Source organism: Colias eurytheme, chromosome 21 (genome assembly GCF_061535395.1).
Source record: "Colias eurytheme isolate Ceu_HAF_F1 chromosome 21, ilColEury1 Martin Lab GWU primary, whole genome shotgun sequence".
NCBI classification, from domain to species: domain Eukaryota; kingdom Metazoa; phylum Arthropoda; class Insecta; order Lepidoptera; family Pieridae; genus Colias; species Colias eurytheme.
The window spans coordinates 329,995-349,627 of record NC_143000.1 but is presented as its reverse complement, the minus strand read 5'-3'; the positions used below and the strand labels follow the sequence as shown (position 1 = coordinate 349,627).

Here is a 19,633-nt window from a genome sequence, read left to right as displayed (position 1 = left end):
AAAAGAAATCGGTTCAGCCGTTCTCAAGTTATGCGCTTACCAACACATTTTGGGATTCATTTTTATATTATAGATAGATACAGATATAGAATATTGTTTAAGTAAATGACAGCATACATCTAAGTTATATAATGTGAAAATGTTTTGTAAATATAATAAAAATTCAATGATTAATAGTAACGCAGGGAAAATAAAGGCACAGTTACAAAACAACATATTTATTTCTTCATTAAGAACATTGATTAGAACAGAGGCAAGTCATAATCAACATTAAAAGGACGATACATATCCTTGGGTTTCCCGACAGTTTCCAATAGATCTTTCGTCAATGGACTAACGATACCGTTGACTTCAGCAGTTCTCTTCTGAAATCCAATACCCGTACGTCCAACATCGCCTGGTTCTGGGAACTTATTATTAAAGTCTCTAGAGCTTCTATGTTCTGAATGCTCTTTATAGTTGAAATTATTCTTTCCTAGAGGATCTGTGTATTCATAGCTTTGATAGCTATTGTCGCCAGCGCCGTAACTATCATGATAACCAGTGTACCTTACACGACTACTGTTGTAGTGTGCTTCTCTTGGTTTACCGACTACTTGCAACAGTTCTCTTGTAAGAGGACTCACGAAACCATTAACATCGCGGGTCCGTTTTTGGAAACCGATGCCCGTTCGTCCTACGAGTTCAGGATAAGGGAATGTCTTGTAGAAATCGTCATTGAAAGGTACCTTTTGATTTGTTCTTTGCTGTTTGCTTCCTGAGCTAGATGAATAACTTCTATAGCCATTATTTCCTGAATTATATCCGCTATAAGAGTAGGAATCATAATTCCTTGGACTGTCCACTCTGTCATAACCTTCCTCTCTTTCTCTATTTTCTACATAGTTATAACCGCGCCTGCCATTGTTTCTATCGTTATGTCTGTGACCTTGATTTCCGTGGCCATATTCTGAGTATTGATTCCTGTGACGATTTCTACCGTATTCTTGATTGTCGTATCCGTATTCTCTATTTTGATGTCTATCTCTGTGTTCGTAGTTGTTCTGATCATTGTTATATTCTCGACGATGTGAATCCCTGTGTCTTTCTTCCCGGTTATTGTGATATTGATTGTCATAACCGTGCCTATCTCTGTTCTCTACATGTCCTCCGTAGTAGCCATCGTTATTGTTATAACCTCTCTGCGCTTTGCTCTCAACTATCAGGATAACGGAGAGTAGAGCCTGCAAAATAAGACTAATTAGTATCTACGTCAGATTAAATATCGTTTGAATTGATATGTGGCTAATTTAAGATAGAACTTTCAAGAGAAGTAAAATCTTCCATGTGTATCTTTCTAATGCTTGTGTTTTTTTTTTGCTTTAATAGGTACTATAATTAAATTATTTAAGCATTTTTACTAATTACCACAAGGCTTTATTTTTACTTATAAAAACAATAAGAGCTTTTTAAAACTTGTATTGTGTGTACTACTATTATAATACATTTTATAGTGAGAAAGGACAAAATAATATTCTCATTGTTTCTTAAAAGAGTGTTTTCCTTTACATAACTGGCCATTTCCATAACTTTAATGAAATTGTAAGCCAGTTATTTCTAGAATGTAAACGTTTACGACATGTATACATAATATAATATAATCAAATTAATTATTAACGAACTAAAAAAAAAAAAGTGTGTGCGTGTAACCTTTACGCGCGATTGAAGTAAAACTTCTTTGGCGTTGACGACATATATCACTGAAATGATTAAATATTAACTTAAATAAATAAATATTATATTATAATTTAATTATATTTATTATTCATGTGCTTTACAAAGATTATTTAAATGTTATATTAATATTATTCATTCGAAACAGGTAATTGAATGTCATAATAATTTCTTACGTACGAAATTATAGGTTTGTGGTAACTATAATGTGAAACATAAATTTTACTCTCTAAATTTGCTACTTTTCTTGAAAATACAGCATCTATCGTTGTACCGAAACGCGTTGTTGAATGAAGTCGAGAAGTATTCATAGATAAATCAAATTTTTCTTCTAAAAAATCAATTAACGGCTGAGATTCCTGAGAGCGAAAATTAACATTAAAATCTCCAGTTAGAATCATCGGTAATTCATGATAATTACTATTTAAAAGTCGAGAACCATCAATTGTGAAGTGAAGTAATTGCTGATGAATAAATTTTATGATATTTGTCAGGCTAGTATTTGTAGAAATATAAATAACAACGATAATCACAGGTTGGTCATTCGTATTAACACATCGAACCAAGACGATGTCACCAATTTGTGAAACCTCATCGGAAATTTGTGATAATATAGTTGGTGAAATATTTTGAATTGGTGTTACATTGTTCAGTGTATCTGTAGATGAATGATATACAGCTACTCCACCAGCAGTTGAGTTGGGTCGTTTGTATTGGGTAACGCAATAAAAATTTTCAATAAGAATTTGTTCGTCATTTTTCATCCAAGTTTCGGAAAATAACAGCAATGTGGACCTTTTTAATACTTTATCATTCAGATCAGAAACATGAGCACGTAAACTTTGGCAGTTGAAGGAAAATAGTGTAATGTTACTCTCATTTACAAGGTTATATAATTCTTCCTGTTGTGTTATTAGGCGAGAATTTGAAAGTCTTTCAAATTCACACTGTAAATCAACTATTCCCCCTGGACGCTTTCTTCCATGATAAAATTTGTTGTCATCGGTGTTTGAGACAATGAACAATCCATTTATATCAGTTACTCGTGATAATGCTACATATAACAGCTGCTGACTGTGACTTTTATTGTATTCATAAACGATTTGATCAAAAGTACCACCTTGAGACTTATGTATTGTAAGCGCACAAGCAGATACTAATGGAAAGTGATTTCTCTTTGCAAATATTGTCTTATTTCTATTCATTGGTACAGATGACGATCTTCGTAAAATTGGGACTGCTGTTCTACTAATGTTTAGAGTTTGAATATGATGGGCAGCTTTTTTCCTAATTTTCTCTCCTATCTTACCAGTAAACTCAAGCCATAAGCGTATGATGTTATCACTGTCATCACGTTCAATATACACTAACTTTCCAACACAACCGTTGGCTAAGCCATCAGATACATCAATATTGGTTGTAATAATGTAAAATTTGTTAAGAACTAATATGATTTCATAAGGCGATCCTCCTGTATCAATAACTGACATTTTATGAAATTGTTGGCGTACATATGCTTCTTGTTCAACTGAATGACAACCTATATACATATCTGTTGCTATGGATACTACTTTGTCTTCAACAATATCTTCTTATATATAAAAATGAATCACAAAATGTGTTGGTAAGCGCATAACTCGAGAACGGCTGAACCGATTTCGATAATTCTTTTTTTATTATATTCCTTGAAGTACGAGGATGGTTCTTTTGTAGAGAAAACGTAAATATGTACCACGGGCGAAGCCGGGGCGGACCGCTAGTTTAAAATAGATTGATTATAATCCGCAACATGTTTATTTTTATTTTTAATTTACTTATTTTAAAAGTAATAAATAAACAAGTATATTTAGAGATTTTCAAAAAATTTTGCAATTTAAAATAATGTTTTTAAAACTGTTGAATTTTTCATTCACTTTGCTATTCACAATTGATCCGTTTGAAAATTTGAAAATAAATAATCCTAATTGATTATGATATTTGCCACTAGCTGGCGTATAAGTCAAGAAGCGTGTAGTATATGACATAATATACGTACAACCAATCAGAATTATTATTTTTAAATGGCGGAAACTACGCAGACTATAGTAAGCGTTACTTCCGTCAGAAAATAAATCTGAGTTACTCCCTAGTCGCGCCTAAAGAAGTTTTACTTCAATAATTAATGTTCGTGCTCGTTATGACGTTGCTAAATAATTGATATTCAATTAAAAAATACAATGCGTAACTAACATTATAATTGTTAACAGTTAGTAACACGAAAAATAAAAACAACATTCGTTAAAATTGCTTTATTTTCAATTCCAATGTACTCATTGGTACAATATTGATGGACGTTGTCCAACTGACTTCACAGAAAGTCCGAGTCAGCGGACACGAAAATATTATTAGTGAGAGTTTTTTCGAGCAAAGTCAGTGTCAGGGTAAGGTCTTGTACTCGTCGGTATAATCCTGGTAATGTATGTAGGTCTTAAACATAGTAGTTGTTGTAATTATAACTATTATATTTTTCAGGATAATAATATTTATAACTACTTTCGGGGTATAGATTGTATCCTAAATTTTCATTTCCCAGTAAACTTAGAGTATTGTTCTGATAATACAAATCTCCTATATTTCCTGATGAACGCAATATATCTTGCGTCAGCGGTTTTATTAGGTTTTCTAATTTAATTTCGGAAGTGCCATATCCAGGATAGATTGAAGATCCATAGGCACCGTATGTATCGTAAGGACGGGAATTATATGAATTGTATCCGTATCCATTCCCATAACCATTGGAGGCATAATTCGAACCATAATTGCCTTTGTTATTGTTGCCGTTTAAATAAAATTCTTGGTATCTCCAACCTTCATTTGCTTTAGAGCCACGGTTGTTGTTGTTATTATTTTGTCCATAGTTGGAATACCCTTGTCCTCGATAACCGTTATTGTATTCATTGCCGTTATTATTATTATAACCCCTTCCGCCTTGACTATTCTGACCCTGGTTTCCTCTAACTTCATTCATACCGTTACCATTATAACCTTGACCACCTGTTTGTCCTTGACTTATATTTAATTCTTCTGAGACCCTGATACCACTGTTTTTTTGTCCCTTGCCTCCTTGACCTCGTGAGGAAAAGATATCTATTTCTTTTTCTTCTTGGAAACGAATACCCTTGTTTATACCATTACCCTGACCATTTTGACTATTTTGATTGCCACTTCCACCTTGTGGTCCTCCATATCCTTGATTGCCTCGACCCTGATTCCCTCGGCCTTGTTGGTTTTGATTACCCTGTTCCCTTCGGTTGTCATCGTTACCATAGCCTCTACCAGTATTACTTCCTTGATTACCTTGGCGCCCTAGTTCTTTGGTTATGCTAAAGTCGTCAATAATAGTTATTCCACCGATATTTTTACCTTTGCTACCTTGGTTTTTAGAACTAAAGCTATCTATTTCTTTTTCTTTCTCGAATTGTATGCCTTTGCCTTGCCCTCCCTGGTTACCTCCATACTGTTGTCCTCCATTTCTGTCGTTTTGGTAATCTCTGTATCCTTGTCCCTGATCACCTCTTCCCTGTTGACTTCTATTGTCTTGATTTCTATTGTTGTTAGAACCTCGGTTTTGACCATTACCAGACTGACCTCTCGATGAAAAGATATCAATTTCTTTATCTACTTCAAATCTAAAACCTTTCTCTTGCCCTCCCTGGTTACGTCCATTCTGTTGTCCTCCATTGTTATCGTTTTGATAATCCCTGTATCCTTGTCCCTGATTTCCTCTTCCCTGTTGTCTACCATTTTCTTGATTTCTATTGTTGTTATTACCATTATTTTGGTTATCTTTATCTTGGCCTTTTGATGAAAAGACGTCTATTTCTTTTTCTTCCTGAAATCTTATACCTTTGCCTAGACCAAGTACATCAAGTTCTTTATCTACCTCAAATCTTAAACCTTTGGCTTGCCCTCCCGTGTTACCTCCATTTTGTCGGCCGCCATTGTTATCATTTTGGTAATCTCTGTATCCTTGTCCTTGATTACTGTTGTTATTGGTACCTTGATTTTGATTATTATTATTCCGACCCCTTGATGAAAAGACGTCTATTTCTTTTTCTTCTTCAAAACGGATACCTTTCTCTTTACCGTTGATCTGGGCAAAAATGTCAATTTCTTTTTCAATTTTCAGGCCTTTTTCGTTGTTTCTTTCACCCTGTTGGCCTCGATTATCCCCATACTGTTGGCCTCCATTGTTGTCATTTTGATAATCCCTGTATCCCTGTCCTTGATTCCCTCTCCCCTGCTGTCTCTGATTGTCTTGATTTCTATTGTTGTTAGAACCTCGGTTTTGACCATTACCAGACTGACCTCTCGATGAAAATATATCAATTTCTTTATCTACTTCAAATCTAAAACCTTTCTCTTGCCCTCCCTGGTTACGTCCATTCTGTTGGCCTCCGTTGCTGTCGTTTTGGTAATCTCTGTATCCTTGTCCCTGATAACCTCTTCCCTGTTGTCTACCATTTTCTTGATTTCTATTGTTGTTATTACCATTATTTAGGTTATCTCTACCTTGGCCTTTTGATGAAAAGACGTCTATTTCTTTTTCTTCCTCAAATCTTATACCTTTGCCTAGACCACCAGAATTAGATAGTATATCAAGTTCTTTGTCTACCTCAAATCTTAAACCTTTGCCTTGCCCTCCCTGGTTACCTCCATTTTGTCGGCCGCCATTGTTATCATTTTGGTAATCTCTGTATCCTTGTCCTTGATTTCCGTTGTTATTGGTACCTTGATTTTGATTGTTATTATTCCGACCCCTTGACGAAAAGATGTCTATTTCTTTTTCTTCCTCAAATCTTATACCTTTGCCTTGCCCTCTCTGGTTACCTCCATTTTGTCGCCCGCCATAGTTATCATTTTGGTAATCTCTGTATCCTTGTCCTTGATTTCCATTGTTATTGATACCTTGATTTTGATTATTATTATTCCGTCCCCTTGATGAAATGAAATCTATTTCTTTTTCTTCCTCAAATCTTATCCCTTTGCCTAGGCCTTCGAAATTCGAGAATATATCGATTTCTTTCTCCTCCTCGAAACGGATACCTTTATTTTTACCTACTTGCCCATTTTCATCACTTTGATCTTGATAATCACGGTTCCTGCCTTGACCCCCGTAGTTGCCATTATTTCTTTGGTTATCTCTTTGCCGATTCCAATATTCTTCATTTCCATTGTTGTAATAACCTTGTCCTTGGCCTCCAGTATTATAAAATTGATCTATTTCATCTTTTTCCTGAAACCGTATACCCTTTTCTATACCAGCGATTTGTCCGAATATGTTTATGTCTTTTTCAATATTTAAACTTTTTTCCTTTCCACTGTCACCTTGTTGATAGTCATATCCTTGGTTCTGTTGATCCTGATATTCATTGTTTGAGTTACCCTGGTAATTTTTCTGCTCCTTACTTATATTTATTTGATCATCAATCTTGATTCCCGCACTTTTTTGACCATTGTTTCCTTTATTAAGTGATATGTCGATTTCTTTTTCCTCTTCTAATCTAATACCTTTCCTTTGGCCTCCATTCTCACCAACACCACTTCCTATCAGTTGACCCTTAATTTCTTGACCAATATCACTAATAAAGCTCAGGATCCCACCGCCTCCTAAAAAATTATTCTTATCTTGACCTTGATTGTATTGATTCTGTCCATCTTGTTGACCTTTTTGTTTCGATATAACTGTTTCAATTTCGATACTTTTTTCGATTTCTATCCCTTTATTTTCGTATTGTCCTCTGCGGTTATTGTTTCTATTTCTATTATTTTCTCCATTCTGATTGTTTCGATTTCGATATTGGTCACGTTCGTTGTCGCCATAATTATTATTCCTGTCATTATTATTGTTACGATTCCTATACTGGTTACGATTTCTTCCATTATTTTCATCACCGTAATTGTATCTGCGACGGTAGCCATCCTCATTATTGTTATTTTCCCTGTTCCTATCATTATTTCCTCGATTTCTTTCATACTGATATTCTCCGTTGTAATTTCCGTCTTGATTATTATTTTCATATCCTTGTTGACCATAATTGTACTCTCCGTTATCATAATTCTCCCTATCATTGTTATTCCGATAGCGATTTCGATCGTTTTCATCATTTTCATAACCATATCCTCTATTTTGATTGCGGTCCCTTCCTCTGTTGTTCCTTCTGTTTCCATAATTATTTCGATCATCATTTTGGTTTCTATATTCATAGCCGTTTCTGTCATTATTTCTGTATTGGTTTCTATTACCTCTTTGGTAATCGCGGCCATAGTCTCTATTTTGGTTTCTGTCGCGTCGGTTACCGACATCATTATTATCTTTATTGTTATCTATGATTTCTCCTTTATATAAAGACTCTTCGCTGTCTTCGATGGATCCATAGCTTTGATTACCCTCAGGGTACAAGTCCTTTTCATTGTCATTGTAGCCTTGTTGAGGCGCACAATCAACAAGAAGAATTATGGAGAAGATGGCCTGTAATATAATTATCTCGTTTGGTATCATTGCAATAAACATTTCTATTTATTTGTTTTATAAACACGATCCAGAATTTCTTAATTTAAAATCGGTCCGATTTGATTGATCGAGAAGTGATTGTTAAAAGTAATCCATCCATACACACACATGTTAGGTTACAATTTTTAACATGAAACTTTTTAATGCACTTTGTTTAATATAATTAATTAATTAATTAACTTGGTTATTTGATTATATTCTAATCCCGTTTAAATATTTATATCAGTTTTAAGGAAAATTATAATTAGTTTAGTTGAACATAATATTATTATATTTAAATTAGTATAATTGATATAGAACATGACTTAATTTTAAAGTTTAAGTAACAACATATTAGGGTTATTAAAAAAAGAATTAGTCACGGCGGAATAAATCTTAAGAAAATACTTACAAATAAAATGTCACCTTACGATGTGCTTCTATGAGCACTTAAAAATACCTAGCATTTCAATAAGAAAACCAAAGATTTATATTCGTTATTTGTTCATTTACAATTTTACTTCAGTAAATTTTTCTATTAAAACAAAACATCATCACACATAAAAAAACTACCGGTGTATTACAAAATACCGCGTAAAAACGGATGCACCGATTTTGATAAGCAGAGGAAAATAAAACTTAAAACCTATCTAATAGGGTACCGTTTTCACTACTAACTTAATTAAATTAAATAAAACAGTACTCACTATAAACACCAACTTCATCTTAACGCGCGTGAAGTTTCAGCATTTGCAAGAAAACTGTAAAATATGAACACACACGCAGAATATATAACCGTATTATAATAGCAGTTTCGTGTGAACAAAATTTTAAATTATTTAGAGGATCACGGACGATCGAATGTTGTCGATAATCTTGTTACATTAACCTGAATGGACGGTAATTATCTCTAAATTGAGACTAGATGCAAGCGATTAATATTAAACTAATTTGAATAACACTTTATCGATTTATTGTTTGGGAGCATTGCGGTATGTCGTAATCGATACTTGAGAATCGATATTTGCATATAAGGTTACATTATTAAGGCCTATACGTATTATTTGTAAAGTAGATAATTGTGTAAAATTAATTAAGTTTTTACGAATAGCAAATCAATTCAACCAAATTGAGTTATTTTTATGCCCATCATTTCAACTCTATATTTCTCGTCAGGGATTAAAGATACAATTCTCTTATTGTTGAGTACAAATTGACCAAATACCAATAGGTCCCAAAAATTATTCAATTTTATATCCTTCGCAGCATTTCCGTAAAAAAATTAACAATATGATAAACATTTATTAATTTCTTCAAAAATAATCTCCAAGACATTTGAAATTTCGAAACGTAACTAACTGGCTGTAGTATAATAAGTATAATATGATTTTTTTTATATTTACTGTCATTTTCTGCTTGGATTTCTTAGAACCAACACTCGCCATTAAATCTCTCTACAAAGGTTTATAAATAAGCCTCAAAGTTATAGAAAACAATATTGGTCATATTGCGGTTTTTATCTTAAGGATACACAATGCAGTGCCGAGTGATAAAGTTGTATATAAATAACAAATTTAAAGTAAATGCAACAGTCGCTACTTTCCTGTTAATTGGAACTCAAGGCAACTAAGTGCAAAGAGGAATAAGAAAGAGGTAATATAGTTTAATATAAGTTTTGCTTATATGAATCTCTATAAAACGATATTTAAAATGCTCGCGTTATTTTTGTTACCGTACTCTACTGAAACAACTTGAAGGATTTTCACGATTTTTTTTACCTACGTATTAGGTGGTATTAGGCGGCTCTAAAATATTATACAAATTAAGATCCTTGCATCTTATCCTATAGGCAGAAAACAGTTGAATTCAACTGGCCTGAACTAATTAGTTATTTTAGATAAGATATTAATAAGAGATGAGAATGAATTTTATTGATGTTTTTCAACATTAATTTATTGGATATTGTAGATATTTGATTGTAATTATTTTAACAGCAATGACGGACATAAAGAAGAATCTCCTGCTGTTCTTCGACAGGCCCACGGAGCCCTGCTTCATGCCGAAGAGTAATTTGGCCGTATTCCAGTTGCCTCCAGATTATTTCGTAAGTTTATCATACTTTAATAGTTTTTCTTACAAAATAGAAATCTAAAATGCTTTATAGGAACAATAAAATTATCCTAATCGAAGTTAAACTGAGTAAAAACCTACCTTTGTTTATGCATACTAAATTTTAATTAAATCTATGAATATTGAGGATTTTACAAAAATGATACATTCGAAGGGTTTTCCTATCGCATACAGACATGTTTGTGAAACAATGTTATTGACTGAGGACATGGTGATGATAATATTATTATTTCCTTGTTGTATTGTATTTATATCCCATTATTTCCGGCCAGCTTTCCTTTATTTATCATAATACTAGCTTTCCGCCCGCGGCTTCGCCAGCTTTGTCTAAAACATAATAAATTATATACTAAAACCTTCCTCTTGAATCACTCTATCTATTACAAAAAACCGCATCAAAATTCGTTGCGTAGTTTTAAAGATTTAAGCATACATAGGGACATAGGGACAGAAAAAGCGACTTTGTTTTATACTATGTAGTGATAATTAATTAATAATAACTTGAACAAAAAGAACTTCCTATTCGAAAAAATTATAACTTAATAATGTTCTAAAGATATTAATTACCCAATAATTCGCAGCTTATTTAAATAAACAACACCGCATAGGTATAGGTACCGTAAACAAATAAACAATTTTTCGAAATTATAAATAACTCCCATTTCATTTACAGCCAAAGAAATTCCAAGCTGCAAGAGAAATTTTAGCAAAACGTTTTGGAAAGGATGCGACTCGAATCATCCCAATAAAAAAGATTACCATCCCGGATCTGTCTGTGCCTCTCCAGCTTCCTTACATGGCCACCTTCTCACTGTTCATACCTTGGCATAGACAAATGGCAACTGCACTGGTCAACATTTTTATGGGTACGTTCATCTTAGAGCCAGCGCGCACGAGCAACTTTGTCTCCGCAACTATTTTGTCTCTCCCACCTATGGGCTAGTATGAAAGTGTGCGCACGTAGCGACGCAACTCCCCATACAAATTGATGGGAGAGACAAAATAGTTGCGGAGACAAAGTTGCTCGTGCGCGCTAGCGCATAATATACATATAAAACGACTGAAAGATCAGTCAACGCACAGGCCAAACTACTAGACCGGGCTGAAATTTAGAAAACTAGTAAAGGTATGAATGTTAGTACTATAAAAAAAATATTTTGACCACACCAGCGAAGCTGCAGGCAACAGCTGATTTTCTTATTATTATATTGTCTTTTAAATTCGAAAGTTTTTATTCGGGCCGAAATATTAAAATTTGTCTTTCACACATTAATTTGACCTTGAGATAGTAGATAGTTAAACCTACCAATATATAGATATATTATTTGGTCAAGAATAATTGAAGAAAACAATTGTTGCTTATTAGCTTGTTTGTTTGCGACGTTCACGTATCAATTATGAGCATTCTCGCGTATTATTACCTGTTACAAACGTGACCTAAAGAGAATCTAAATATGGTAGTAAATTAATAGGCTCTTTAATGTTCTGGCATAACATGAATAATTGAGGAAAGATGTTATATTTATTTACTGAGATAATTAGCCAACGAAAGATTGTCTTTTAGAGTACGTCTAACGGTCTAACGTATTCTAATTATATAAATTATATCGTATAATTAAGTTTATATGTATATTCATTAATCTCAAAGAAATAGAAGGAATAATCCACTTGCAGAAATATGCCCAATAAAGAAGTTTCTATTTCTTTTAACTTAAGTATTTATATGCTATATTATTTAGGTATGAAGAACTTAGAAGAGTTACAGTCTGTGGCAGCATATTGCCAGATGCGAATCAACCCTTACCTTTTCAACTACAGCCTCTCCGTTGCCTTACTAAACAGGTATAAACATTTTGTTTGGACCATCCTCTTACAATATTATTTACTAGATTTCCGCCCGCGGCTTCGCCCGCGTTTTCAAAGGAAAACCCGCATAGTTCCCGTTCCCGTGGGATTTCCGGGATAAAACCTATCCTATGTGTTAATCCAAGTTACCCTCTATATGTGTGCTAAATTTCATTGTAATCGGTTCAGTAGTTTTTACGTGAAAGAGTAACAAACATCCATACATCCATACATCCATACATCCATACATCGATACATCCATACATCCTTACAAACTTTCGCCTTTATAATAGTATTAAGATATTAAGATTTACACTTATAATATTAATCTTTAAATCTTGATTATGTTACGTATACTTACCCACTGTTTTCATAAATTCAGTTTTTTTTTATTTTTCCTGTAATAAATGCAGATTATATCGATTTAAATATTTCAAAATGCATTTCGAATGTTTTAACCTAATATAATTTGAATTATTTAATATTAATTATCATAATAAAACACAAACAGCTTTGCAATAATGAACTTCTAAGCATTTTAAAAATTCATATCTTGTTAATAAAATAATGCATAAATATTATGGTATATCACTACAACACTAATTATTATCTGAATCGCATTTATCGTCTCTACAGAGAGGACACCAAGAACCTGAACTTTCCTACCTTAGTGTCTTCATTTCCAGACAAATTCATAGACCCCAGGGTCATGAAAAAAGCCAGGGAAGTCAGCTTTATATATCCTGTAAATAAAAGGGTAGGTAACTTTCCAATTTGTGACCCATTTTATTTTTTTGTTTACTTACCATACGAAGGTATAACTAGATAGTTACTATATTGAATATTATTTCGACTTCCAATTTCAGTTTAAAAATAATAATTTTAATAAAAAATTAAACCGCCTTTAAATTCGACTACACGAGAAGCACCTTCAAATAGAAAAAACATCATTAAAATCGGTTCACTCAGTCAAAATTCAAGAGGTACAAAACAAGTGATTCAAAATTAAGAACCTCCTCCTTTTTTAAAGTCTGTTGATGACTAGAGATTGTAAATTTGTAAAATCTGTATAATTTTTGTGATCATGTTTAAACAACTGTAATCGACTCTACGAATTCTATTAATCAACTAAATCAATCCCAAAGCTGGTACTGGAGATTCCTCCAAACTACACAGCAGCAGAGTGGGACCCGGAGCAGCGCGTGGCGTACTTCCGCGAGGACATCGGCGTCAACCTGCACCACTGGCACTGGCACCTCGTGTACCCGACCGATGGCAGCCACGCCATCGTTGCCAAGGACAGGAGGGGGGAACTCTTCTACTATATGCACCAGCAAATAATCGCTAGGTGAGATATTAGACAACTAGGTATGTTGGCATCTCGTCTACCTGTTCGACTGAATCCACTTTTCTGATAATGTAGCAGTGAATAGTTCTACGACTTGCATCAAAAGCTTAATTATGTGAGATATTAGATGACTATTTTTCATTGGCACCACTGGCTATAGAATGGCACTGGCGCCACTGGCACTAGCGCATTTTTTACCAGTCACAAACAGCTGATTGGTCGGTTGTGGATAACCACTAGCACCTCGTCTAGACATACAATTCGCAAAATCGCTCTATACTGATCAAGCTGTTCTACCATGTGCATAGCCTCACTTCAGCTCAAACTTAAATAGACCTGAATAACTCTTCCATTTATTTGTATTGGCAGGTACACAATAGAACGTTTCTGCAATAAGCTAAGTGCTCCGGAGCCGCTGCACAACTTCCGTGAGCCGATCAAGGAAGGTTACTTCCCCAAAATGGACTCAACGGTTGCTAGCCGTTACTGGCCGCCAAGGTAACAACGTAATTTGTAAAACGTTATCTCCGTCAAATAAAAACAAAAAAAACGCGTCGGTCGCGTATCAAATGAAATTCCCAAGGGAAAGAGATGTTATGCTGCGATAATAAATAGCCTAAAGAGAATATGTTACCTATTCTCTAGCCTCCTATTAATCTCCAAACATAAAATTCAAATCTAAAAATCGTTCTGCTGAGACGTGAAAGACAAACTCACAAAAGGATGTACATTAGGTACACAAGCTCTTTTTTTAATTCTTCATAATATTAGTTCGTTATTATTTTGTTATAGGTTCGCTAGCTCATTTATGAGTGACTTAAATCGTACAAAAGATGGCATCATCATGGAGATCACAGAGCTGGAGTACTGGAGGGACAGGATCGTGGAAGCTATCGACTCTATGTCTATTTTGATGGTAAAATATTGGAAATTATGTGATAGTTGTGATTAAGAACTTACCAGACTTGAGATGCTGTTGATATTGTTTTATATATGTATAGAAAACAGTTTAGTTAAAATTGTAATGATAATATTGGAAAAAAGAATAGATTAAAAAAAATAATACAATATTGTAACTATCTATTTTTGTCATCACACCTTTTTATTAGTAGGTACATATTACCTTAATTAAATAGCCTTTCAAAAAGCAATCCAGACAAATTATTGTATTACATTTGAACTATTTTAGCCTGGCGGTCACAAAGAGCCGCTAGACGAAACAACAGGCATTGATATTTTGGGTAATATAGTTGAAGCGTCAATACTAAGTCCCAACCCTGGATTCTACGGCAACCTGCACAACATGGGACATAACTTCCTGTCCTTCATGCACGATCCAGATAATAAATTCAAGGTCTGTATTATACTGAACTGTTTGTTTCTTTGCTTCTTGATAGTTTGCATGTTATAATATTATGTATCATTTGTTATTGACTGTTTCCTTGGTATAGTGGATATAGAGCGTGAGCGTTAGCGGGTTCCATTCCCGGTCGACTCGGGACTTGAGACATAATATTAATTCTACATCATCCGCTATGTATATGGAAATAGGTTTTGCAGATCAAATTATTCTTATGATTTGCTCTTTGGAAATTTTATTCAGAACATAAATGTTCTCATAGTGATATCATGTATGTTAATATGGTACTTATATTATAAAATCAGGAAGAGCCAAGCATAATGGGCGACGTGGCCACCGCCATGCGAGACCCAGTGTTCTACCGGTGGCATGCGTTCATAGACGATATCTTCCAGCTCTACAAGAACAAGCTGCCGCCTTATGTTAAGGATCAGGTCAGAATTAACTTAATAAAAAACAAAACAGTCATGAATGCATAAATTACACGCCATAGCCCACAAGGGTATCAAACTTGCGTCTCACAATAATATGAAAAAAAATAATAAAAAGTAACACAATATATTTTATATTAAAATTTTCACATGCAAAGAAACACAACTTTTAGATAATGGTCATCGAATTTACCATTGGATTAATAGAAATTTTGAACAATAGACGATACATACAAACGTAAACATTTGAATTTGATTTTGAGTTCCATCAAAGTTTCTTCTAGAATATAAAGAATTGCCATTATCCACAGCTCAACTTCCACGGCATCCAAGTGAAGCAGATTTGCATCGACTGCCCCGGAGACAACACAATCAATACCCAGTGGGAGCAGAGCACGCTAGAACTGAGCCATGGGCTTGACTTCACCTATACCATACTGGAGGGCAAATTGCTTGCCCGCTTTACACATCTTACACATGATGAATTCACTTATAAGTGAGTTTCTTTAATTACACAACATCAAACTCAAACTCGAATATTTATTTATTCAATTAGACTTCTTCTAGAAGCACTTTCAAATCGTCATGCCATAGTTTTAACATTTACCATAGGTTCGTTTAAGCAATTTCTACGGAGAAGAACTGACAAGGAACTGCACTTTTAAAATCATCATCATCTGCCAAAACGCCCGCAATATCAACAAAAGACTGCAGATTTTCTTGCTTGTTCTGCTCTGTAGAAACTGCTTTACGAAACCAATAAATGGTTGACTAAAACTCGATTCGATGTCGATTCAAAGATGCTTCTAGAAGAACTCTAATTGAATAAATAATGTTTCTGGTTGAAACAAATATTTTCCTGTTAATGCATGCACAACTATATTTTATAATAGCCACTCTACTAACCAAATAGATAGACCTATGAAAAATACGACATAGAAATCCTTCTTGCATACTATGATATATTATAAAAAAGCTAGTTTAATAGAGTCATTGCTTGCATATCAATTTATTTTATAATTACGGTTTATTTTGTTTGACTAATCATTAGATTATTAAATCGTTTAACATTAATAGCTATGCCGTCACAATATGGAGCTGAATTCTATTCTTTATTAGTTCTAATAGCGATAAAATCTTTAATATTTACAGTATCGAGGTGCAAAATACAGGAAAAGACACAATCGGCACAGTGCGGTTGTTCATGGCACCAACGCAAGATGAGAACGGAACCCCGCTTGGCTTCCAAGATCAGCGACGTCTAATGATCGAATTGGACAAGTTTACACATAAGCGTATGTACTTTTTAATTTGAATTATACGTATTTCACATCGACATCCCATTGCTTTATAATATTAATTCAGTTACGGCAAAGACAGACACGTATTAGAATATTAAATTCTAAATGCATGCCTTAACCAACCACAAAAAAGCATGTGTGCCGAGCACACGCGTCAGAAGTGAAACTTCTATGGCAATATTCAAAGATACAAAAATCGTCACCTTACTCCATTACGTGACTGTATTTCCATGACGTGACCTTGAAATATTACCGTCGACGCGCCTAAAGAAGTTTCTATTAAAAAATTACATGCTCTAACCATTAACCATTGATTCAATTTCAGTGCCCGCTGGCTGCAGCAGAATCTCACGAAGCTCAGTCAAGTCATCAGTGACGATCCCCTACGAGCGCACGTTCCAGTCTCAAGCCAACCGCCCCGGCCAGCCTGATGTCTCCCAGTCTGCTGAACTGCAGTTCTGTGGCTGCGGCTGGCCTCATCACCTCCTGGTTCCAAAGGGCACAACTGAAGGCTTCCCCATGGTGATCTTCTGTATGATCTCTAATTGGGAAGATGATAAGGTAAGGAGTATAGAATAATAAGCTATTTAATGACTTCTCAAAGATACATTACATGATATTCCATTAAACTGCTGACAAAAATGATTGGTCCCTTAACATTGTAGAATTTGTAAAGCTCAGAAATTAATTTTTAATCACATTTAGGCGATCTTTCTACAATTTCCACAATACAATTTATCCATCGCCTAAAAATAGTAGTACCTATAAAAAACTCAAACATTAATTCATTTAGCTCAGCTCAAAGACGTTCAACCACTAAATTAAAACCACACACGCCTTTTACATAACCAAACATTTTAAAAATTGGCTTTAAAAGTAAAACATATATTTCTACAGGTGGAACAAGCCACAGGCACATGCAACGACGCAGCGTCGTACTGCGGCCTGCGCGACCGCAAGTACCCCGACCGGCGCGCCATGGGCTTCCCCTTCGACCGGCCCACGCCCGCCAACACGCTCTCTGACTTCCTCACACCCAACATGAACGTGTGCAAGTGTGTTATACGCTTCAAGGATGAAGTGCGCCAGAGAGAACCGAAGGAATATTATTAGGGACCGATTCAATCGTTTGCTAAAACTTATCTGACCAAATTTACACAATATCATATAAAATGTAACACTTTTTTGAAATGGTTTTATGCTTTTACGATGAATAATTTTTAATCAATTATTGAAATCTTATAATCAAGAAATTACAAGTTTTAAACCATACAGTAATTGACTAATTTTTTTTTTATTATTGGTGTATAAATTATATTGTAATGTACAAATCGATGAAAATTTTTCTTCAATGGTATTAGTGAATTTTGAAATTGTTTAGTTGTGTTTTTACTGCTTAATTTCATATCTTGGCTTTGATAATGGACTATGATTGTAATAATATTAGTTATAAATGGGTCATTAGTTATAATTTATCTGTAAGTTGTGTACATATGTAAATATTTCTTATTCATAAGATAGTATAATAAATCGTGCCTTTCTATATGTGTCTTTTATTCATCAGTTACCTTCAAACTCAAAACTCAAACTCAAACATTTTGATTAGATCCTTCCTGATTAGATCCCCTGTAATAATAGGTACCTGCCTAATTTCCAATAGAGCATATCTATGTTTGTTTCGCCATGATGCAATAAATAAAAGAGAGGATAATCGCTTCTCCTTACGCCACTCAAGCCACTTCAGGCTTAAACCACTCATCCCGGCTCCGCCTGTGTTGACCCGGGGCAAAAACAAAGTATATTATACTCCATAATTACAAATATGAAAAAAACGGTAATTGAAATGGAGATAGGAAAACAATAACTAAATCTTATATATAAAAATGAATCGCAAAATGTGTTGGTAAGCGCATAACTCGAGAACGGCTGAACCGATTTCGATAATTCTTTTTTTATTATATTCCTTGAAGTACGAGGATGGTTTTTATGTAGAGAAAACGTAAACATGTACCACGGGCGAAGCCGGGGCGGACCGCTAGTAGGAGATATTATTGGAAGCTGCAAATTATATCCTCAGAAAACCGAACCCAAGACTCCTGTAAAAAGTTTACGCAAATCAATACACAATACGCATATAATATATAAAATGTATCTACAATCCTTCCAATATGCAAATAGACGGACATCCGGAAACTGCTAACTGAAACTCAATCACCGGAGATAAATAATTAATTAAATAATTGTTCCGATATAAGTAATGGATACTTGATAATTGAGTGTGGGCGTGGGGCTGGGATAATTTGTAGTAGGTGTGTTAAATTATTTGAATATAAGATAACAACGGTAAAAAATTGCCTATTTGAGATTTTTTTCTCATATAGATATGTATTTCTTATCATCGATAAAAGTTTGTAAAGGAGGACTTTTGGAAAAATTATGTTTTGTATAGGTAAACCAGAATCTGATGGCAATTAGGGAAATCAAAATTTTGAGTGTGCAACCCTAGGGAAAATGGACTGAACCATCTTGATACTGCTTATTTTTTATTTTGTCCTCAATATCATTAGTCACATTACATAAGTGGACAATACTGTACTTAATAATGAGATGTCCACTTAATATTATGTAGGTACATACCATGGACTAATAAATATATTTATTAGTCCATGATATTACGTACATAATTGTGCTTGCGGTCAGCCGGACGGCTACCCGCAATGCGGCTACCCGCATAGTGCGTATACGCTCTAAGTAGGTACTTACCAATACAAACCGTTCAATTATTTTTGTATGATTTATAATTAATCAGTTATGTTCAAACTTGCATATTGATTTTTTATATGAATTTTGATAATGTTATAATGAATAAAAAAAACTTAATTTACATGTATCTATAAAATAGAGTTAACTGTTAAGTAAGTTATATTGAAAATAAAAATAAAACTACTCAGAAAATCCACTCGAGAAAGTTCA

At 34.1% G+C, this 19,633-nt stretch overlaps 2 protein-coding genes across 2 annotated transcripts; one reads left to right on the top strand and one right to left on the bottom strand.

The window, feature by feature from the left end:
• Positions 1 to 3,957: 3,957 nt before the first annotated feature.
• LOC149898847 (uncharacterized) lies at positions 3,958 to 9,116 on the bottom strand. Its single transcript, XM_090114525.1, has 2 exons — positions 8,953 to 9,116; positions 3,958 to 8,224 (listed from the first exon to the last, which is right to left on the bottom strand). Exons 1-2 carry the CDS (start codon positions 8,968 to 8,970, stop codon positions 4,181 to 4,183), a joined length of 4,062 nt encoding a protein of 1,353 aa, XP_089970651.1. The 5' UTR covers positions 8,971 to 9,116; the 3' UTR covers positions 3,958 to 4,180.
• Positions 9,117 to 9,835: 719 nt separating this feature from the next.
• LOC149898846 (phenoloxidase subunit 1-like) lies at positions 9,836 to 18,169 on the top strand. The gene is made up of 14 exons (XM_090114799.1): positions 9,836 to 9,898; positions 10,240 to 10,349; positions 11,049 to 11,241; positions 12,115 to 12,217; positions 12,857 to 12,977; positions 13,366 to 13,568; positions 13,938 to 14,066; positions 14,361 to 14,484; positions 14,758 to 14,922; positions 15,234 to 15,362; positions 15,671 to 15,855; positions 16,512 to 16,654; positions 16,986 to 17,221; positions 17,558 to 18,169. The coding sequence occupies exons 2-14, from the start codon at positions 10,242 to 10,244 to the stop codon at positions 17,771 to 17,773; spliced, it is 2,055 nt and encodes a 684-aa protein (XP_089970925.1). The 5' UTR covers positions 9,836 to 9,898; positions 10,240 to 10,241; the 3' UTR covers positions 17,774 to 18,169.
• The last annotated feature ends 1,464 nt before the right edge of the window (positions 18,170 to 19,633 follow it).

Coding starts and splice junctions, on each gene's coding strand:
- LOC149898846 (XM_090114799.1), top strand. CDS start 10,242: ATGACGGACATAAAGAAGAATCTCCTGCTGTTCTTCGACAGGCCCACG. Junction 11,242..12,114: donor ACTGGTCAACATTTTTATGG/GTACGTTCATCT, acceptor TATATTATTTAG/GTATGAAGAACTTAGAAGAG. Junction 16,655..16,985: donor GGACAAGTTTACACATAAGC/GTATGTACTTTT, acceptor ATTCAATTTCAG/TGCCCGCTGGCTGCAGCAGA.